This window comes from Leptopilina boulardi, unplaced genomic scaffold, assembly GCF_019393585.1.
Source record: "Leptopilina boulardi isolate dan_hultmark-lab unplaced genomic scaffold, ZJU_Lbou_2.1 LbouV2_162, whole genome shotgun sequence".
In the NCBI taxonomy this organism is placed as follows: Eukaryota; Metazoa; Arthropoda; class Insecta; order Hymenoptera; family Figitidae; genus Leptopilina; species Leptopilina boulardi.
Window position 1 is genome coordinate 2,693,886 of NW_026137710.1, and position 20,074 is coordinate 2,713,959.

At 30.6% G+C, this 20,074-nt stretch overlaps 1 protein-coding gene across 2 annotated transcripts in view; it reads left to right on the top strand.

The window, feature by feature from the left end:
* Positions 1-20,074, top strand: part of LOC127276976 (acylamino-acid-releasing enzyme-like) — a 369,586-nt gene that overhangs the window by 184,999 nt on the left and 164,513 nt on the right. For both annotated transcript variants that reach the window (XM_051297734.1, XM_051297735.1), the window contains exon 11: positions 5,017-5,237. In XM_051297734.1, coding sequence (XP_051153691.1) covers positions 5,017-5,237 — 221 coding nt within the window. The remainder of the gene's footprint in view (positions 1-5,016; positions 5,238-20,074) is intronic.

Genomic DNA, 20,074 nt, shown 5'->3' on the forward strand with positions numbered 1-20,074 from the left:
ACGTGTACCAAAAATCATGAAATTTCAAAAAAGTTTCAAAATATAAATTACACGTGTAAAAGTTTAAAAAATATTCGAGAAGTATTAAAGTATAAATTACACGTTTTATTATACGTGTAATAGTTTAAAAAATATCCGAGAAATATCAAAGTATAAATTACACGTGGAATTACACGTGTACCAAAAATCATGAAATTTAAAAAAGTTTCACGTGTAATTTTCTGAAAAATAACTTTCAAATTTTAAGTAAAAATTACACGTGTAATTACTAGTGACCAAATCTGCACGTATAATTACACGTGTAATTTTTTTCTAGGGAAGCTTTCACAGTAAAGCTAAGGTAAGCTTACACAGTAAAGTCGTCGTAAGTTTACATGGTAAGGTTGTGGTAAGCTTACACCTTAAGGTTGTTGTGAGCTTCCTGTAAGGTTACTGTAAGATTACTGTAAACATAGAATGTTATTAATAAAAGAAATTTTAGTAATATTTATGCGCAGTAGTTTTCTATGGCACATACGGCTGCACAGTAAATTTTATTTAACAAACCCTATTGGGGTTCACGAAGTACTTTACCAAATATATAATTTTTTATAAAAAAAAATTATAATATAATATGAGTAACTCCAGCTCAATCGTGTCAACAAATTTTCATTGATTTTCTAAAATGTTAGAACTTTTAGAAAATCTGTAGTTTATACTAAAACAAAAAAAAACTTTTAATCGTTTTTTGAAATTTTAAATTTTTGTTAGTTTTTTTGCATAAACAAAAATTTACAACATTTTAAAGAAAAATTAATAACTCAACAACCGTTTGCAATAAATTAATGAAACTTATACTGATTATAGAAAAAATGGCCCTCTTTTCAATTAATATAATTCCAAACTTGTAAACCTAAAAATTCGATATTTTTAATAACAATTTTATAAACAATTTACATTATTTTTGTGTCCTACCCTTCTGATTGTGATGAAACTTAAATGAAGTGTACATAGCAGTCTCCTCGTTAAGTTCAAAAAAGAAAAAATTTGTATTTTCCACCAGAAGTGTATTAAACAAATTTTTTATTGTGACGCGCGCCATATTAACGTAAGCGCCTGACCTGCCTTACATCCAAACGTGCTTGAGCTTGATGCGCGAAAAAAAGAGGTTTACATTTTTTGTCTTTTAAGGATTCTCCCTGGCAATATAAGGAAATGACACAGACTTACCAAATTTTGACAGTTTGTTCATTAGATTGATTTAGGGAGTTATGATTTTTTTCAGAATTTTTTACCACGTAGTTTTTTAGAAAAAAAAAAAAATATATGACCAATTTAACATGGGCTCTTATGGGAACGTGTAAAAAGCATAGGAAAAAAGTGTGATGGAAATGACACAAAAATCTGAAAGTTGGTATACAGGAAGAAAATATGATAAATTTATTAACTGCACAATATAAAGAAAGTTTACCACATAGTTTTTGAGTAAATAAATAATAAAGTTTGATTTTTTGTCATAATAATAATAGTAAGTGTAGCAGACATGAAAACGTGTCAACTTCGCAACACGTGTTTGGCACGTTTGCGCAGAAACTCGCCGCGAATTTCAAATGCGAGTATACAAGTCGACAAATTGATATTTATATTCAGATATTTTTTTATATTATTTTTAGAAAATAATGGATTAAACTGCAATTTTAATAGAATATTGTATGTTATGTTTAATTTGAAAGTTTATAAAAATTCAATTCTGATTAATTATTGGAAAATAAAAAGAGTGATAAAAATACAAGTACATAACCTCAAATTATAATTAAATATTTTTGTCAAAATAAAATATAGTTCAAAACTACTACAATCACAGTTTTATTTAATTGGATATTTGTTTACTAATTATTATCATGCAAATTGAAATAAAGGATAATAAATAAACTATTTATATGCTTATATAAGGTTAAAGAAAATTCCATTTTATTTTCAAATTTTGAGGTGAACGACTTATATTACAAATTTCTTATAAGTAAATAATCTTATTTTCATTTCAATTTTAAGTGTTTTATGGAAGTTCAACAATTAAATAATAACATATAACAAAAAATTTGAGATTAGCTGTCAGATCAGGTGTAGGCCTAATCTGTGTTACATACATACATACATATATACATACAAAGACCAGTCTTACCAACCTTACATAAACTACGCGACGAGAATGCGACGTTGCCATGATTTCAAGTACTTTTTAAAAAATTTAATTAAATAGAATTTATAATATTTTAGTAACGAGGAAAGCTTATTTTTAATTTATACACCTTTTTCTAAACAATTCTCCTATCAATAAGGACAAGAACCTTACTTATCAAATAAAAATTTATTTTTTCTAAGGTTGCAAACTTGTGAGCCTTCACACGGGAAGAATAGAAACTATCCCCTTACTCCGCACCACCCTCTGGAGAATCCTTAATAAAAATTCTACTCCCGTTTTTTAGTTGTATACACCTGTGTTAACCCTCACGTGCCTGATTTCCTTTTCTTGACGTTCGTTCCTGAGCTGAGTCCAAGGGACCCAGCTGCTTAAATTCCATAAAAAAAACAAGATCTATAGCAGGATATTCAATAATTTAATTCTAAATTATAATTGTAATATTTTGCAAATATAATTGCAAAAAATATTTAATCTTTTGACAATCTAAGGTACATAAATAGCCCACAAAAAGTTGCGTTGTGGCACTTTTTTCGACAGGGCGAATTTGAGTGTACAGTAAAAAAAAGGAATTAATTTAATTTAAGCATTTCTGGGTATTCTTAGATTTTTGGGGTCGCTGATTACAAATCAGACGTCAGATTTGGAAAATTTAATATGGCGGATCCAATATGGCGGACGAATTTTGAAAAATTAAACATATTTCCTTGAAAATAGTTACGCGGGGGTTTTCGGGGTCGCTAATTGCGAATTTAAAGTCAGTTTTTCAAAATTTAAAATGGCAGATCAAATATGTCGGACAAATTTTTAAAAATTAAACATATTTGCTTGACAATCGTTACTCAAAGTTTTTGAGGTCGCTGATAAAGAATCTGGTGTCTGTTTTTTAAAATCTGAATCTGATGTAAGTTTTTCAAAATCTAAAATGTCGGATCCCATATGGCGGAAAGGAAAATTAAAAATCAATACAATTTACTAATATCAGATGCGTAATCAGTCGTCGCCCATATTGGATCTGCCATGTTGAATTTTGAAAAACGGACACCGGATTTGTAAAATTTTGTTTATGCAAAAAAACTAACAAAAATTTAAAATTTCAAAAAACGGTTAAAAGTGTTTTTTTGTTATATTATAAACTACAAATTTTCATAAAAGTTTTAACATTTTAGAAAATCAATGAAAATTTGTTGACACGGTTGACCTGGAGTTACTCTATATATTTTAATATAAATATTTTTAACATATTTTTATATTACTCTATGTTTACAGTAACCTTACAGCAACCTTACGGTAACTTTACGAGAAGCTTACAACAACCTCACCGTGTAAGCTTACCACAATCTTCCCATGTCAACTTACCACTACCTTACTGTTTAAGCTTACCTTAGCTTTACTGTGGTACCTTACTGTAATGGCGAAAGTTTTAAGATTACCTTAAGTTTACTGTAGGCTTACACGGTAACCTTACAAACCCTACAGATATCCTTACAGTAACCTCACAGAAAGAAGTAGTACTATGTGGATTAATGTTTAAATAAACATTTGTTATGAAATTTGATTTTTTAAATCATTCAACTCAATGAAAATCATAGAGAAGCAATTTCTATTTTCACTTTACGATTTTTTCAAATAATTTAAATCAAAACGAAAAAATTTATGTTTTTAGTTTTCATAGAAGTGATGGAACATCGATAGCAAAACATCAATATTACACTACATCGACATCGAAAATATTAAACATCAAAATGAGTCGATGTATCGATTTAAAAACATCGATGTTTTCGATCTTTTTACCATCGAATATTTAGAAATTAAAAGATTACGTGAATCATTGAATAGTACGACCTTATTTTTAAAATAAACAAATCTTTTAATAGTATAATAGCTTAGAATAAAAAATTTAATTTTTTAATTGCAAAATAATAAGCATTAGAACTTAAAAATCTTCAAATTGCTTAATGATACTGTAAAATATAATATTTACATAAACCCTTGAAACTTGTGTTAAACTTGTATATAGAAAGAGATGGTATAAATAAATATTTAATGAATATTGTATTTTAAACTTATTATATTTGCTTACTTAAAAGTAAAAAATTATAATTTTAATTATTGTTGCTGTCAACTCAAAGATAATCTGAAAAAGGAAATTTGTATCGGTCTCTCTTACTCCAATGTAGATTTTCCGTTCTGGACAGCTTTTACCGAAGTTGTATATGCTCCATTAGGCCGTTTCCAAATTGGGATTTTTGTTGCAATTTTAATAAAGTTTATACTCGGGAAGTATGCTGTGTCCTTTTTTCTCACGGAAAAACAAGGATACTGCATACTTCCCGTGTATACACTTTACCAAAAGTGCAACAAAAATCCCAATTTGGAAACGGCCTTATTGTTTGATTGGTCAATATTAACATACGCCATCTAAGAGAGAAGGTTGTTTTTTTCATAAGTGAGACAAGGTTGGGGCAGACATCGATTCCAAACATCGAAAAGGAAACATCGATATATGGAAAATATCGAACCTAAAACATCGACATCGAAATCGAAACATTCGATGTTTTCGATGTCGATGTTCCATCACTATTTCATAGTGCTTTAATACAATAGGGATCTGAAATCATAGGGAATCATGGGAAAATGACCTTGTTGTGTCATAGTCACCACAACGAGATTGACACCAGATGGTGTATCACAGTATTTGAGATCCTAATTGGGAGAAACATGAAAGTTGTTTTTTTAAAAGAATTTAACAGAACGACTATGTTTTAAATTAATTGATTAATTAATTAATTTATAATTAATAATTTTTTCATATGACGTTTAATAATTTTTTGCAGGATTTGGCATCGTGAGAGTGAATTATAGAGGATCAACAGGAATGGGCAAAAAAAACATTGAATACCTACAAGGTAGAATTGGTGAAGTAGATGTTTTGGATTGTATTACTGCCACTCACGACGCTTTAAAAAAGTATCCATGGCTTGATCCAAATTATATTGGATTATGTGGCGGTTCTCATGGAGGATTCTTAGTTGCGCATCTTAGCTCTCAATATCCTGTAAGTCATTAAAAGAACAGTTCGCCGATTCCAGAAATGGCTTTTTTTAAATTATTTTTTTCTCGCTTTTCGTTACACAACTGATGAGGAATTACCTCTCCTTGTTCCGTATTTATAAAAGATCTAAATACTACAAAAAAAAGATTAAGACAAAAAGGAAGGAAATGAATAGCCCAGAAAGCACGTAAGTTTTTGACATGCTTATGGCAAGATTTTCGTGCAAACTGGTCTCAAGACTGCTACAAACTTCACATGTAGTACCTACGCAAGTGCAAGGCAAGCTTACTCGGCAAACTTACAGTAAAATTTAAATTACCTTGAAGCAACTGTGCGCAGAAAGTTTGCCATAGGTGGGACATTTGAAGTTTGTGACAATCTTGTCATAAGCTCGCAGCAAACTTACGTACTGTCAGAAAGCTCTAAAAAGAAGTGATTTTTATTTTTTAAAGTAGCCTCTCACCCATCGCATAAAGTCGGGTTGAATTTTGCGGTGGGTGAGTTCCCTTACTATCATATTTCTTCTTCTTTTAAAGAGAAATTGTATTGTCATATGTAACTAAAATATTAACTAGAAACTGATTGGAATTTTGGCAAGTAAGAACAAAACAGACATGCTATCCCAGATAGCATAATTGTTTGCAGCAAGTTTACAAGGGTAAGTTGCAAGTTGGCACGGTAAATTTGCTGCCAAATTGTGACCCTTTTTTTAACTATGCATTGCAAGTTTGCACCAAATTTTTTTTTAGAACATTAGTTTTCTATGGTACTTTGGGCTACGCGATAGACTTTAGTCTCATATCATCCAAGTAGGAAATCAAGTAAATCTAATCTAATCTAAAACGAGCTAGTACCGAAGTTTCTACCTATTTTGTGCTTTTGATATTTTACGAAGCCATGTCCCGTGAGCAACCTAATCACTGCCAGTGATTTTAGAATAAAAAATATCGGACAAGTGCGAGTTACACTCGCACTGAAATCGAGGCTTCCGTACTCGAAGCGAACTTATTTGGTATAAAAACAAACGTTTAAAAAATATGTGTTGTATGTTAAATAATATATGTGATACAAAAAGAAGCAATTAAAAAAAAAATTTAAGAAAATTGTTCCTCCTTTGGTATAAAAACAAAAAAAAATTTAAATATGTGTTGTATTTCAAATAATATAAGTGATACAAAAAGGAACAATTTTCTTAAATTTTACAAAATTGTTCCTCTTCGTATCACTTATATTATTTGAAATACAACACATATTTAAAATTTTTTTTGTTTTTATACCAAAGGAGGAACAATTTTCTTCATTTTTTAAAAAAAATTTTCCTTTTTGTATCACATATATTATTTAACATATAACACATACTTTTTAAACATTTGTTTTTATACCAAATAAGTTCGCATCGAGTACGGAACCCTCGATTTCAGTGCGAGTGTAACTCGCACTTGTCCGATTTTATTTTATAAAAAATATTTTACTAAAAAAATATAAGAAACATAATTTTATTTCAACTCGCAATATATTTATTGTATTTACATTTTGCGTTTTAATTGAATTTAAATCATTTAAATCACCTAAATGAGTTAAAGAAATTTATTGCTTCCTCCGCGAGGAACCCAAATTTTTATTTTTCCTGTAATTTTCACGTTAAAATACGTAAGTGTGCCAAATTTGAGCTCTTTATGTCAAAAGATGTGTCCGCTCAGGGGGGGGTACACGATTTCAAAAAAACCGATATTAATAGGGTTCCGAACGAAGTACGGAACCCTAAAAATACAGAAACACGATTTTCTTAAAAATACGTCTAACGATTTTTTTCTTTTTGGTCTTAAATTACTCTGGAGATATACACTACCGTCCGAAATTGTGCAAACTCTGGTTTTTCAACAACTATAAAACTGTTCAAATCTTCAAAAATATTAAAACTAAAATTTTTTCCTCTTTATTATATTAAAGTTAATAAAATTCTGAAAGAAATGACACCTTGACAAAGAGAATATGTTAATTTTCCAATTAGATATCTAAGAAAAACCCAATTTTCAATGTTTTTACTATTTTTTTTATTTCTCTGTCAAAAATTAATATTTTTAAACGTTCTTAGGCTCATTGAAATCGTATTTTGTTATGCAATTCAAATTATATAAAACAATTCATGTACACATTCTTCCCTAGCGTATGCAAACCGTGAAAGTTGGCTCATAAAATGTCAAAAAATTGTGATTAATATTTATATGACAAAAAATGATCAGTAAAATGTATAAATCTTAAATTTCCTTACATAAATCAGAGAAGTTTAGAATGATATATTTACTGGATTTTTAAACATTATATTTTATTGTAGAATTAAATTTAAATTTTTTAACATTTTATGAGCCAACTTTCATGGTTTGCATACGCTAGGGAAGAATGTGTACATGAATTGTTTTATATAATTTGAATGGCATAACAAAATACTATTTCAATGAGCCTCAGAACGTTTAAAAATATTAATTTTTGCCAGAGAAATAAAAAAAATAGTAAAAACATTGAAAATTGGGGTTTTCTTAGATATCTTATTGAAAAATTAACATATTCTCTTTGTCAAGATGTCATTTGTTTCAGAATTTTATTAACTTTAATAAAATAAAGAGGAAAAAATTTTAGTTTTAATATTTTTGAAGATTTGAACAGTTTTATAGTTGTTGAAAAAACAGAGTTCGCACAATTTCGGACGGTAGTGTAATAGAATAGAAATCTACAATAAAATTTAAAGGGTTTACACTTTTGGTTTGAACTTGGTTCGAACCCACCGTGTAGCTCGTCTAATACCTTCCTGTATTCCCAAAATAGTTTCGATTCTATAGTCGGATTACTCAAGGCGTTTAAAGCTGCCTGATTATCGACACAAATATTAATTCTTTTGCCGGATTTTCCTTTTTCAAGACAAATCATTGCGCAAGTCACTACTGCGCAGACCTCCTCCTGCTAAACCGTGGTGTAATTATCTAAAGATAATGTCACTTTAGTGGCATTAGACTTACAGTATACACTCGAACCTGTACCTCTTTCCATCTTAGATCCATCCATATATCATACTTCATCTCCAAGTGGAAAGCCTTTTTCCAAATCCTTTATTAAAGAATAATGGTCTTAAATCTAGCTTTGAATTTCACTCTTTTGACCATTCTGTCTTGTCCCGTACTAATTTCTCGGATCTTCAGTATTAAGGCTGGGAGTTTTGTGTGTTTTCCCCTAGCTCTCCAATTTTCCTGTGCTTGAAGTCTGCTCATAATGAGAGCAGTTTTCTTGACCGTTAAAATATATAGAGGTTCTTCTGCCAACAAGAAACCCAACGCAAACGTTGGCATGGTTCTCATCGGGCCAGTAATCTCTCTAAACGCCATTTGCCTGTAGTTGTTTAAGCTTCATTATCACCGTTTTCAACTGGCTTCTAATCCACCAAACAACAGCATGCAGAAACATTGGCAACAGGATCATACGATACAGGCATTGAACAATATCCGGGTTTAGACCTCAAGATAATCCAATTGCCCTCCTGCTAACCCAAAAAGTAGTTCAAAACCTACTATATTGATACTCTTGTATTTCCTAGTAAAGATAACAATATCTGTCTTGTGTGGATTAACAGAGAGGCCAATCCGTTCACACCCTCTTTTGACAATCCCTAATGCCCTCTGTTAACTCTTAAGAGTGTATCTAACGAGAAACCTCTTACAATAATCAGGAAGTCATCCGCATAGCTTTGCGTATAAAATCCCTCTCTATTAAGTTCGTCTAATAACTCCACAATAGAGGAGATAAAACTGCGCCTTGTGGGCAACCTCAGGAGATTAGGCCATTTATTTTGGCCTCTTCATAATCTGCTTCCAGGGCTCTTTACAGGTGTTAGGAAATGCACCGTCTAAATCTATGAGAGTACCCACTGCATAGCCCCCTGAGTCAAACTCTTCCTCTATTTCGCTTAGCGCTGAATAAAGGGCTGTTCCCGGGTAGCGATTATGTATTTTGATTTACCTTTGACGTCAAAGTCATTTTCATTTTGATTTCGTAGTTATTTGATTTGATTTGTCACATTGGAATAACCATAATTTTGAAGTATAATTACTTTTTTCCCTTTATTAAAAATTTAAGAATAAAAACTTTATTTAGAAATTAAATGATGAAAAAGTGAAGTAAGTAATTTTAAAAAGATCAAGACAGCATTACCAGGATTTTTAAAAAAACTTTTATAACTTTAACAAACTAAGTAAAAGTAAGAGGTTAAAAAAACTTTAATTTATGAAATGTAATTAAAACATTAATATTATTTTATTTATTTATTTATTCACATATGTTACGAGGAAAAATTTAAAGAATTATTTAAATAATCTTTAGTTTTTGATTTTTTTGTTTATTTTATTCTGACTACATTTATAAAAATAAAAGTAAGGCATTATTCAAAACAATTATAACATATCCCTGGATTCAACATTAAAAAATACTTACCGTTGACAGACGAAATAATTTTTTATTTAATAATTTTAACCTAATTATTAATCTTTTAAAAATTCCTTAATTATACCGCTTTTTTAACTGTTTAAAATTACTTACTTTACTTTTTTATAATTTAATTCCTAAATAAATTGTGGAAATTACAATTTGACAAATCAAAACAATCATTTTACGTAAAACTACGAAAAATGACATTTGACTACGAAGTCAAAATGAAAATGACTTTGACGTCAAAGTTAAATCAAATTACATAATCGCTACCCCGGCTGAAAAAACTTGTACAAGAACATACAAGTTCGTGTACATGATCATGAACAAAATTGTACATGTTCAAGTAATGTTCTTGTAGTAGAATTGTACAAGATCCTGATCAAGAAAATATATTTGTATAAAAAATGTACATGTTCTTGAACATATTCTTATGCAGGTTTCATGTACATTTTCTTGTACCAGAAGTGGAACTTGTTCGTGTACATGTTCATTTATGTTTTTTAAATTAAAAATTAAAAACTTTAAAGGTTGCCAGTAGTTTTCTTAAACCCTTTGTTGACATTGACGCGTTGCCGCGTCAAATTTTTTCGTGCCCTACGTGGCATTAACGCGACAACCATTCATTTCCTATACCCTTTCGTGTCCCAGCGAAACGCTGATTACGAATCCGATGTTAGTTTTTCAAAATTAAAAATGGCGGATCTAATATGGTGGACAATATTTTAAAAATTGCTTAAATTTGCTTAAAAATTGGTACTTGGGTGTTTTTTTGGGTCGCTGATTACAAATTCGATGTTAGGGGTCGTTCAAGTATTACGTAAGCATCAAAGGGGGAGGAGGGTTTCCTCAGTTACTTACGCAACAACAAATTTTTTAATTTTTTCCATTACAATATGCTTATTTGAAGGAGGGGGGGTCCAAAAAACTTGAAAATATGCTTACGTAATACTTGAATGGCCCCTTAGTTTTTTAAATTATTAAAATGGCGGTTCCAATATGGCAGACTTTTTTTCAAAAATTGGTCGGATTCGCTTGAAACTCTCTACACGGAGATTTTCGGGGTAGCTGATTACGAATTCGAATTTAGGTTTTTTTAAATTCAAATGTTAGATACAGTATGGCGGACGTTTTTTTTTAAAAAATAAATGTTTTTTCCTAAAAAATGGGTTTTCTGTGGGTCTTTTGGAATCAATGATTACGAATCTGAAGTATTATTTTAAAAATGTTAAATATTTCAACTAGCGGTTCCAACAGGGCGGACGCCATATTGGATCCGACATTTTGAATTTTTAAAAAATATTATCGAGTTCGTAATCAGCGACCCCGAAAACCCCCGAGTAGAGGGTTTCAAGCGGATCCAAACGAGTTTTGAAAAAATTCCGCCATGTTGGATCCAAAATTTTGAATTTTGAAAAACTAATATGGTTTGCATTGGCATCACAACCCAGAATGAGCTAAAGACCCTCCTGGTGACCTCCACCAGTCTTACTACTTCTCCCGGTAGTGAAGGTTCATTTTCTGATCCCGAAAAGTAACCAGAGGCAGGAATTAACTCTTTATTACTTCTATTTTTATCTCGATGCATGACTTTTATAACTACCATATCTCGACTAGTTAACTCTAAAAGAGGAAACGCATTTACTCCCTTATAGCCGATACACGCCCTGTGTGCCAATTTCTGTAGTAAACACACTACATCTACACAGTTATTTAGTCCTCTAATCCTATCCTTGTAAATCCAAGGTTCTTTAAGAAAGGCAATGGCTGCCTGCATCCCTGTCAAGCCCTTGGCTGGAATCGCAGTTGCGCTTTTACAGTGATGCAAGTAAATCTTTGAATATTGAATACTGTGGCCCGTCAAATTAGGACAGACCCTCGGCATTCTTCGTCGCCTCCCCTCCCGTGCCCTGTCCATCACTCACCGGATCCGTTTTGTGCTTACTTACTCGAAGAGTGATCTACCCAAGACCGAAACATAGTTTGTAGTGAAGAGACTCGAGCACTCCCAGCTAAATTTCTGGCACACATAGTGCGAGAGTCTTGTAGCTGTAGAAACTTTGTCTGAGTCTCTCATCTCGCCTCCCGAATACAACCTCTAATTGGTTGTATCCACTCCAGGATTCTATTTCCTGAGGATTGCAGCTTCATTTACCTTAGGACCTTGTATCCAAGCTACCGCCCTCTTAATGAGGTTAGAAGGATCTATCACTTTAAGTGACAGACCCTCGATTGTCTGCTTGATACTTGGTAACACTGTAAAATTTTTTTTCGAAATTTTTCAAAAAATAGTTTGCTAGTTTTTTTCGAAAAGGTTAGAAATTTTTCGAAATAGTAATGTAGGAAAATTTCGAAATCTGTTTTGATTTTTTCGAACAAATTGTTAAGAAAAATTTTTAAATTGTGTTTGATTTTTTCAGTAACGTGTTAAGATAAATTTCGAATCTCATTTCGATTTTTTTCTAACCAAAAAGTTTTTTTAAGTACTTATTAGTTTTAGGGATTGTTAGTAGATATATGATAGAATTATAATAATTTACAAATAACTATAATTTTATTGAATAAATCAATCTAAAATTTTTTACAAAATAATAAGTAGTCTATTACAATAATAACTTTAAATTATAGTTGTTCATCTTGTAACTACACACGACACAATAACCACCAGAAAAGTTTTTAAATAATTTTTAAACATAAAATTATATTATTTTTAATCCAAGAATTCATCAGTTCACATCACATCACACACTTCACATGACTTCACAATGAAATTTATTACTTACAACACTAACTTACTCGCGAATTTAATACATACCTCTTCGGCAAATGCTGAAGAGCAACTGAGGATTGAAAGTCTTTTCAAAGAAAAGTTCTCAGAAAATATTTAAAATTTCGAAAATTATCGAAACATTTTCTCCATATATTTCAAAACAAAAAAAAATTCACAAACTTTCCATCTGGATACATCTATGAAAAAAAACTGATACCGAAAACGTCATAAAATAGTCCCTCTTACAATGGAAAACCCTTGCAGCTGGTCAATATGAGCCAAACCAGATGTAACAAACTATTCGAAAAGACAAAATACTTTGAACATAAGAAAAAGAATTTCTATCCTTACTTCATAGAAAAAATATTTCACGATATATAATAATACTTTATGAAATAAAATAATTTATAATAAAATAGAAAAAATTAAATTTTAATTGCTTATTTAATAAAAGGTTTTTATAATACTTTTTAAAAATGATAACCTATTCTTAAATATAATAAACAAATTATTATATATTGTTCTTATTGTTTAATAATTATTATTTACTATTCTTATTATCCAAGCAGAACGTAATATTACCTGAATATCATGATAAAATTTGTTTAAAATATTTCAGTGATATTCTAGTAATAATTCACTAATATTAAAATTCTTGTTATTAAATAAATGTGTAAGCAATAATTAAAGTCTCTGTATTCTTAAGAAAGAACTACCCTAAAAAGGCCCAGCTGATACAGAGTCAGCCCTTCCTCCGGGTAGCCCTCCGCAAAAATCGCTCCACACAGGGACGATCTTGCCACTTGTGAGAATGAGGCGGTTCCTACGGGGGGTCCCTGCCTCCTTCTCTTCTTCTGCTGCGAAGAAGCGTCTAAATTTTGATTAATAGTTGTTTTTAGTAATAATACATATTTTGAATTTCTTTCCTTTGTGAAATTTTGCTGAATTGTTTTCCGAAAATATATATTTATAACTTTCGAATTAAAAAATAATTTCAAATCATAAATAAACATTTGAACTACTTTTTTAAAGCAGGTCAGTGATGTAATACCATGCTGCAATTAGTTTTGTCATTAAGAAATTCAACATGTCATTAAACTTATTTTTAGAATTTTTCATTACGTCATTGTTTGCGTATTTCAAATCTAATCCTTCTTCAACTTCTTCCACTTCATCTTCAATATCAACATTTAGTGAATTAGTTTCAAAAAGTGTTTTTGGTGGTAAAGTATTATTTAAATCGTCACTCAGAACGTTATTGCCGATAAACTTTGAAAATTAGAATTTTGAGAATTTCTTAACTCATGGTCTCGGACTGGATACATTTTTAAAGATCGTAATATTGAAATAGTTCTGGGACAATCTTTCTCTAAGCATCTAAAAACAAGGTGTTCATTTCATGACCATTTAGCTTCCTCATCATGATACACTTATATAAGTGATTTTCCGCAAACTGGGGTTTTTCACGCTCTAATTTTTTGAAATATTTTTGGAATAATCAATTGGTTATTTCACTTCTATTTCTTAGAATAATCAGTAAAAATGATTCTACATGAAACTTAAAATTCACAAAGATATTCTAGAAATAATAAAATAGTGCTGTCACGGTAGTGACGTAAAATCCACGGTAGTTATAATATAATGTTTAGAGAAACATCGACTATGAAATTTTGAATTTATGGAGTAGGTGATGTTTCCTACATACAAAATACTTTATTATCAAAGTTATATTAATTAGTAATAATTATTTTATTGATTACTAATAATTATTTACTATTGAAATCACAAAAAAGGAAAGAATATTATTATAATCATTAATACCTAAAATCTGACACAAGGATTTCCGAATATATTCACAACTTTCTTTTTTTATAATTTTTTCAAAATTAAAAAAAAATTTTTTTTGAAAGTATTTTTTTCTTTTTATATTTAATTTTGTTTGATAAAAAAAACTTAAAATAAAAAAAATCTTGAATAAAAGTGAATCATGATGAGGAAGCTAAATGGTCATGAAATGAACACCTAATAAAAATATATTTACACTTTTTTTGAAAATTTGATTAATGATAATAATCATAAAGCATATAATTAATTATATTTTATAAATTGCATTTGATTGGAAAATATAATTTAATATCTTAACTGTAACTAAATGATGTTAAGCACTTTTCTAAGTTAGGCATTTTGCAAGTTTAAATGCCATCAAGAAGTTAGCATTCGATTTCACGTAGCGTGCGTAGCATAGTTGGTAAAGCGTTCGGTTCATAGTCTGTAGGTCGTAGGCTCGATTCCCCCCATGCGTTAGATTTATTTATTTCTCAGGTTTGCGTTTAATCATTAATTCTATGTATGAATTAGTTGAAAAATGAAAATATCCGATCATAACATATTTTTTAATATTTCAATTAATTAATTTATTATTACTTTTAATCTATATCCGACAGTTAATTAATTAGAACGTTAAATAATAAATTCCATTTGAGTAAGAATTTAATTTAAAAATGGAAGAATTAGTAAATAAATGTTATTTATTCATAATTTAAGCTTATTTATTATTAATTAACTATTATTATTAATATTGTTGATTAAAAATCATTAAGCCAAACTTGAGGGGTAGTTAAGGGCAAACGTGACACGGTGCTCTTGAACGAAATCAAATAAAAAGTTGCAACACCTAGAATTTTCTTCCAGATTCTGAAAATATATTGTTTATCATAGATCATATTAATCAAAAAATTGAAATCTTCTATCCAGGGCTTTTTGAGAAAAGTGATTTTTAAAATTTAGTACTATAAAAATTGATTTATTTTGAATAAAACATAATTTTACTTAAATCCGTATTTATAAACACGTATTATTCTAATATGTATTCTATATTTGTAGCAATTCCCTAACAGAGCGCATTCTTTATATACATAAATGACCCTTAATGTAAACTTAAAGGTCAAAATCATACATTTCACACTGTGATGTTAGTTGTTCGAGTTGTATTTGAAGGAGCTTGTAATGTCTTTTCTTTTGAGTGATCTGTAATGTTTTTCATAGTATAAAATGCCGCACAAAACTCTCAGTCACAATGAAAATCGACACAAGGTGTGTTTTTTGTGTTTTCGAAAACAAAAGGTAATGACTGTTATAAAAGATCAATTGAAAAGTGATATGACTAGTATTATTACTAATTACGTCGATGGAGATAATTTGCCTGCGGCTCTGTGTTATACCTGTAAAAGACGTGTATATCATGCTAAAACCAGCAAAACTCAACTCGAATCTCCAGATTTATCAATGTTCCCAATACTAAAAAAAGTAACACGATCACGAAACGTATGTGAATGTAAAGTTTGTGAAATAGCGCGCACAAATGTTCAAACTGCCCCTGCATCGTGGAAAAATAAAATTTTCAATGCACCTCTTTAAGCGGATAGAAACTAACGTATAAAATGCCAAAAAAATGATCTATTTATTTAATACTTACTGGGAGTTTTATTTTTCCACGATGCAGGGGCAGTTTGAACATTTGTGCGCGCTATTTCACAAACTTTAAATTCACATATGTTTCGTGATCGTGTTACTTTTTTTAGTATTGGGAACATTGATAAATCTGGAGATTCGAGTTGAGTTTTGCTGGTTTTAGCATGATACATGATCCTCATGGATCGCCCATGCGGGCACCCTCATCGATGAGCATGTCGTTTCCATGAGGAAAAAATTAATTTTTTTCATCAATATTTTCATCACCCATATTTTTGATACAAAAAATACAGAAAAAATTTAAAAATAAAAAAAGAGTGCTGACACCTACCTGCTAAAAAGCGCGCCTCTATTGATTTTATCGACAAATGATAATAAACTGTGATAAATTAAAATTAATAAATACATTAAATTTTTATAATTATTTAACAATAATCACCTTAAAATGCATAAAACTTATTGATTTAAATCTATCAATTACATCATTTTTTATACATTTTAGACAGAATTTCAATTTCAACCTCGTGGTCTATGAATTTTCCGCGAATTTCGTGGAGCATTCGCATCGCATACAATCCGTCAAAGTTATCACAATTTTTCCACAAATCATAAATATAAACACTAATTTATCTTTATTTTTCACTTTTATATCATTTTTTAACAATTTATCGATAAATTTTCACTCTAAGCGATTTCTAAGCGAAATCGCTCAAAATACGCTTGAACCAATCCGCCAGGGCAAGTTAAAGAAATCTCGTGTATTTTATATTTAAAAGTTAAAATTTTGTTTCCAATCAAAATTATTTTTGTAGTCCCAAAAAAAAATATTTTATAAATACTAAAATATCATCTTTATATAGTTTAATCGATTCGATTTAATGCAAGAAATAAGTTTTTTTACCAAAAAAATTAAATTTCCAATGAAAAAATTGTTTTGAAAAAAAATGTACAAATGTTGAAAAAATTGTAAAAAAAATGATGTGAATATATTCAGAAATTCTTTTGTCAGATTTGAGGTATTAATGACTGCATTAAGCTTACAAAATTTCAGAACAATCCGTCAAAACGTTTTAGAGATAATTTGTACACAATATTTTGTGACATACGTGTGTATGTCACAAAATATTGTGTACAAATTATCTCTAAAAGACATACAAACACAAATACAAACAAATCAGAACTTCAAATATATTAATTGTAGATGAGAATGAGTCCATCTAACCTTCTTTTGAAAAATTGAAAATCGTCACGAATGCAAAGCTTCCTCATGAGGAAGCAAATTGACAAATCAGAATGTGCAATTTTTATATGTACGAGTCATTGCTTTCCACACTTTCGTTACAAGTAAAACAGCGTACAAAATTTAGTATTTTTAAATTATTATATCAATTCCATCGATAATATCTTTTAAACAATATCTAAAATTATATCAATATAATAACTTATTTCGAAGTACGTTATGTGTACCCGGTAAGAAGGAGTAGATTGAGAAGTATGGAAACGCTTCTATCTAATTTAAGGGAGAGTGACACCTTTGACCCGAAAAAAATCGCTTTTTTTTGCTTGTTCGGACAAAGTTTTTTTTTATCTTCACTTACTAATGCTGTAGAGTACGTAGTGAATTTTTTTGACAAAAGATTTTTTGAAAAAATTTCGCCCTAAAAGAATCACGTCCTTCTGAGCTACACCATGTTGAAAGCTTAAAAAGTGACAAAAAAAACTAAGTTTTAGGCTCATGGCTTGACTTAAGGCTTGAGTTTAACTCAAGACTTGAGTTTGGCTCGAGGCTTGGCTTTGGCTCAAGGCTCAGGTTTGGCTCGAGGCTTGGCTTTAGCTCGAGGCTCATGTATGGCTCAAGGCTTAAGTTTGGCTCGAGGCTCATGTTTGGCTCAAGGCTCATGTTTGGCTCAAGGCTCATGTTTGGCTCAAGGCTTGAGTTTGGCTCAAGGCTTAAGTTTGGCTCGAGGCTCATATATAGCTCAAGGCTTAAGTTTGGCTCGAGGCTCACGTATGGCTCAAGGCTTACGTTTGGTTCGAGGCTTGGCTTTGGCTCGATGCTCATGTTAGGCTTGAGTTCAGCTCGAGGCTCATGTATGGCTCAAGGCTTAAGTTTGGCTCGAGGCTCATGTATGGCTCAAGGCTTAAGATTGTCTCGAGGCTCACGTTAGGCTCAAGGCTTCAGTTTGGCTCGAGGCTCATGTATGACTCAAGGCTTAAGTTTGGCTCGAGGCTCATGTTTGGCTCAAGTTTGACTCGAGGCTTTAGTATGGCACGAGGCTCATGTACGGCTCCAGGCTCATATTTGGTTCGAGACTCAGGTATGGCTCAAGGCTTGATTTTGGCTCGAAGTTCATATATGGCTCAATGCTCAAGTTTGGCTCGAGGCTCATGTTTCGCTCAAGGCTTGAGTTTGGCCAAACATGAGCCTCGAGCAAAACTCAAGCCTTGAGTTATACATGTGCCTCGAGCTGAACTCAAGTCTCGAGTCAAACTTAAGCCTTTAGCCATACATGAGCTTCGAGACAATCTTAAGCCTTGAGCCATATATGAGCCTCGCGCCAAACTCCCCCTTAATGTCGTTTTTGTCCACAAACAGATAAATTCTGAATGAAAAGCAAGCAGGAATAAGATGACATTAAAATGGTAACAGTCTTTGCAATAAAGTAAAAAAGGAATTAGATGGTATTAAGGGGTTTCCTAAATTTTTTTGGTCAAAAAAATCAAATTTTTTTTTCTTCATTTTTTGATAGGAAAGTATGTTAAGAATGTGTGGTTAAATCATTAGATCGTAATTCGCTCATAATCTTAAGTTATTTAACAAAATACATATATATATATATATATATATATATATATATATATATGCGTCTACAGATCGTATAATTAACCCTTTCGTGTCCACGATAAACCGAGCAAATGGATTTGCTTGAAATTCGTTACTCGGGGGGTTATTGGGGTCTCTGATTACGAATTTAATGTCAGATTTTAAAAATTCAAAATAGCGGATCCAATATGGCTGACAAGTTTTTTAAAAAGTGTTTAGATTGGCTCGAAATGTCCTACTCGGGGGTTTATGGGGTCGCTGATTACGAATCCGGTGTCCATTTTTCAAATTTCAAAATGATGGATCCAATATTCTGACATCATATTCGTAATCAGCGACCCCAAAAACCCCCGAGTACCAAGTTTCGAGTAAATGCAATTGATTTTTAACTTTCATGTCCGCCATATTGGATCCGCCATTTTGAATTTTTAAAATCTGACATCATATTCGTAATCAGCGACCCCAAAAACCCCTGAGTAAGAATTTTCAGTCTGATTTAGTTACTTCTGCTTGACTAATTATAACCTTTTGATATCAAAACTTTAAACGCTTTTTTCTCAAAACACTATATTTAAAAATGGTAACCAGTAGAACTCAAAAACCGTTTGACCGATTGCAAAAATTCAAGTTGCATTCGATTCAGTGGAAGTTTTTGCAGGTCCTAAACCTCTAATATATTTAAAATATTCAATAATCATGTTTCTGTGAGTGATTGATTGTCAAAAAATGGTATTTTTTCAGTTTTTTGGGTTCCAAAGCTTGCCATTTTTTTATTTTTTTATTTTTTTTAATATCTCGAGGTTTAGGACCTGTATTAGGTCTTAAACTTTAAAATCACGTTTGATTTTTTTATTTTAGATGATTCTGCGATGAGCTACAGTGGTTACCGTAAAGGGCTTTGATTTTGACCAGTGTACATAGCGACCTCTGTAGAAGGAGCATAATAATATTTTTTAAGATCGCAATTTTTTTTTAAATAGTTCTTGACGTATATAGTAACATGTAAAAACTTTTGATCAATTATATTTTAAAACTTATGAGTACACGATCTTTTAAAAACCTTCTATTTTAGGGCAAAAAAATTTAGGAAACCCCTTAAAATGCTAACATTTCTTGAATTAGAATAAACAAGTTGTAAATTCAGATGTTCATTACATGAACATTTTGCTTTCTCTTTACGATTTAATTATTATTATTTTATTATTTTATTATATGTAACCTTAAATTGTTCTATTTAAAAATTTGTTCGATTAAAAAAAATTTTTTGGAAAAAAGGCGATAAAATTTTTTTTTGGGTATTTT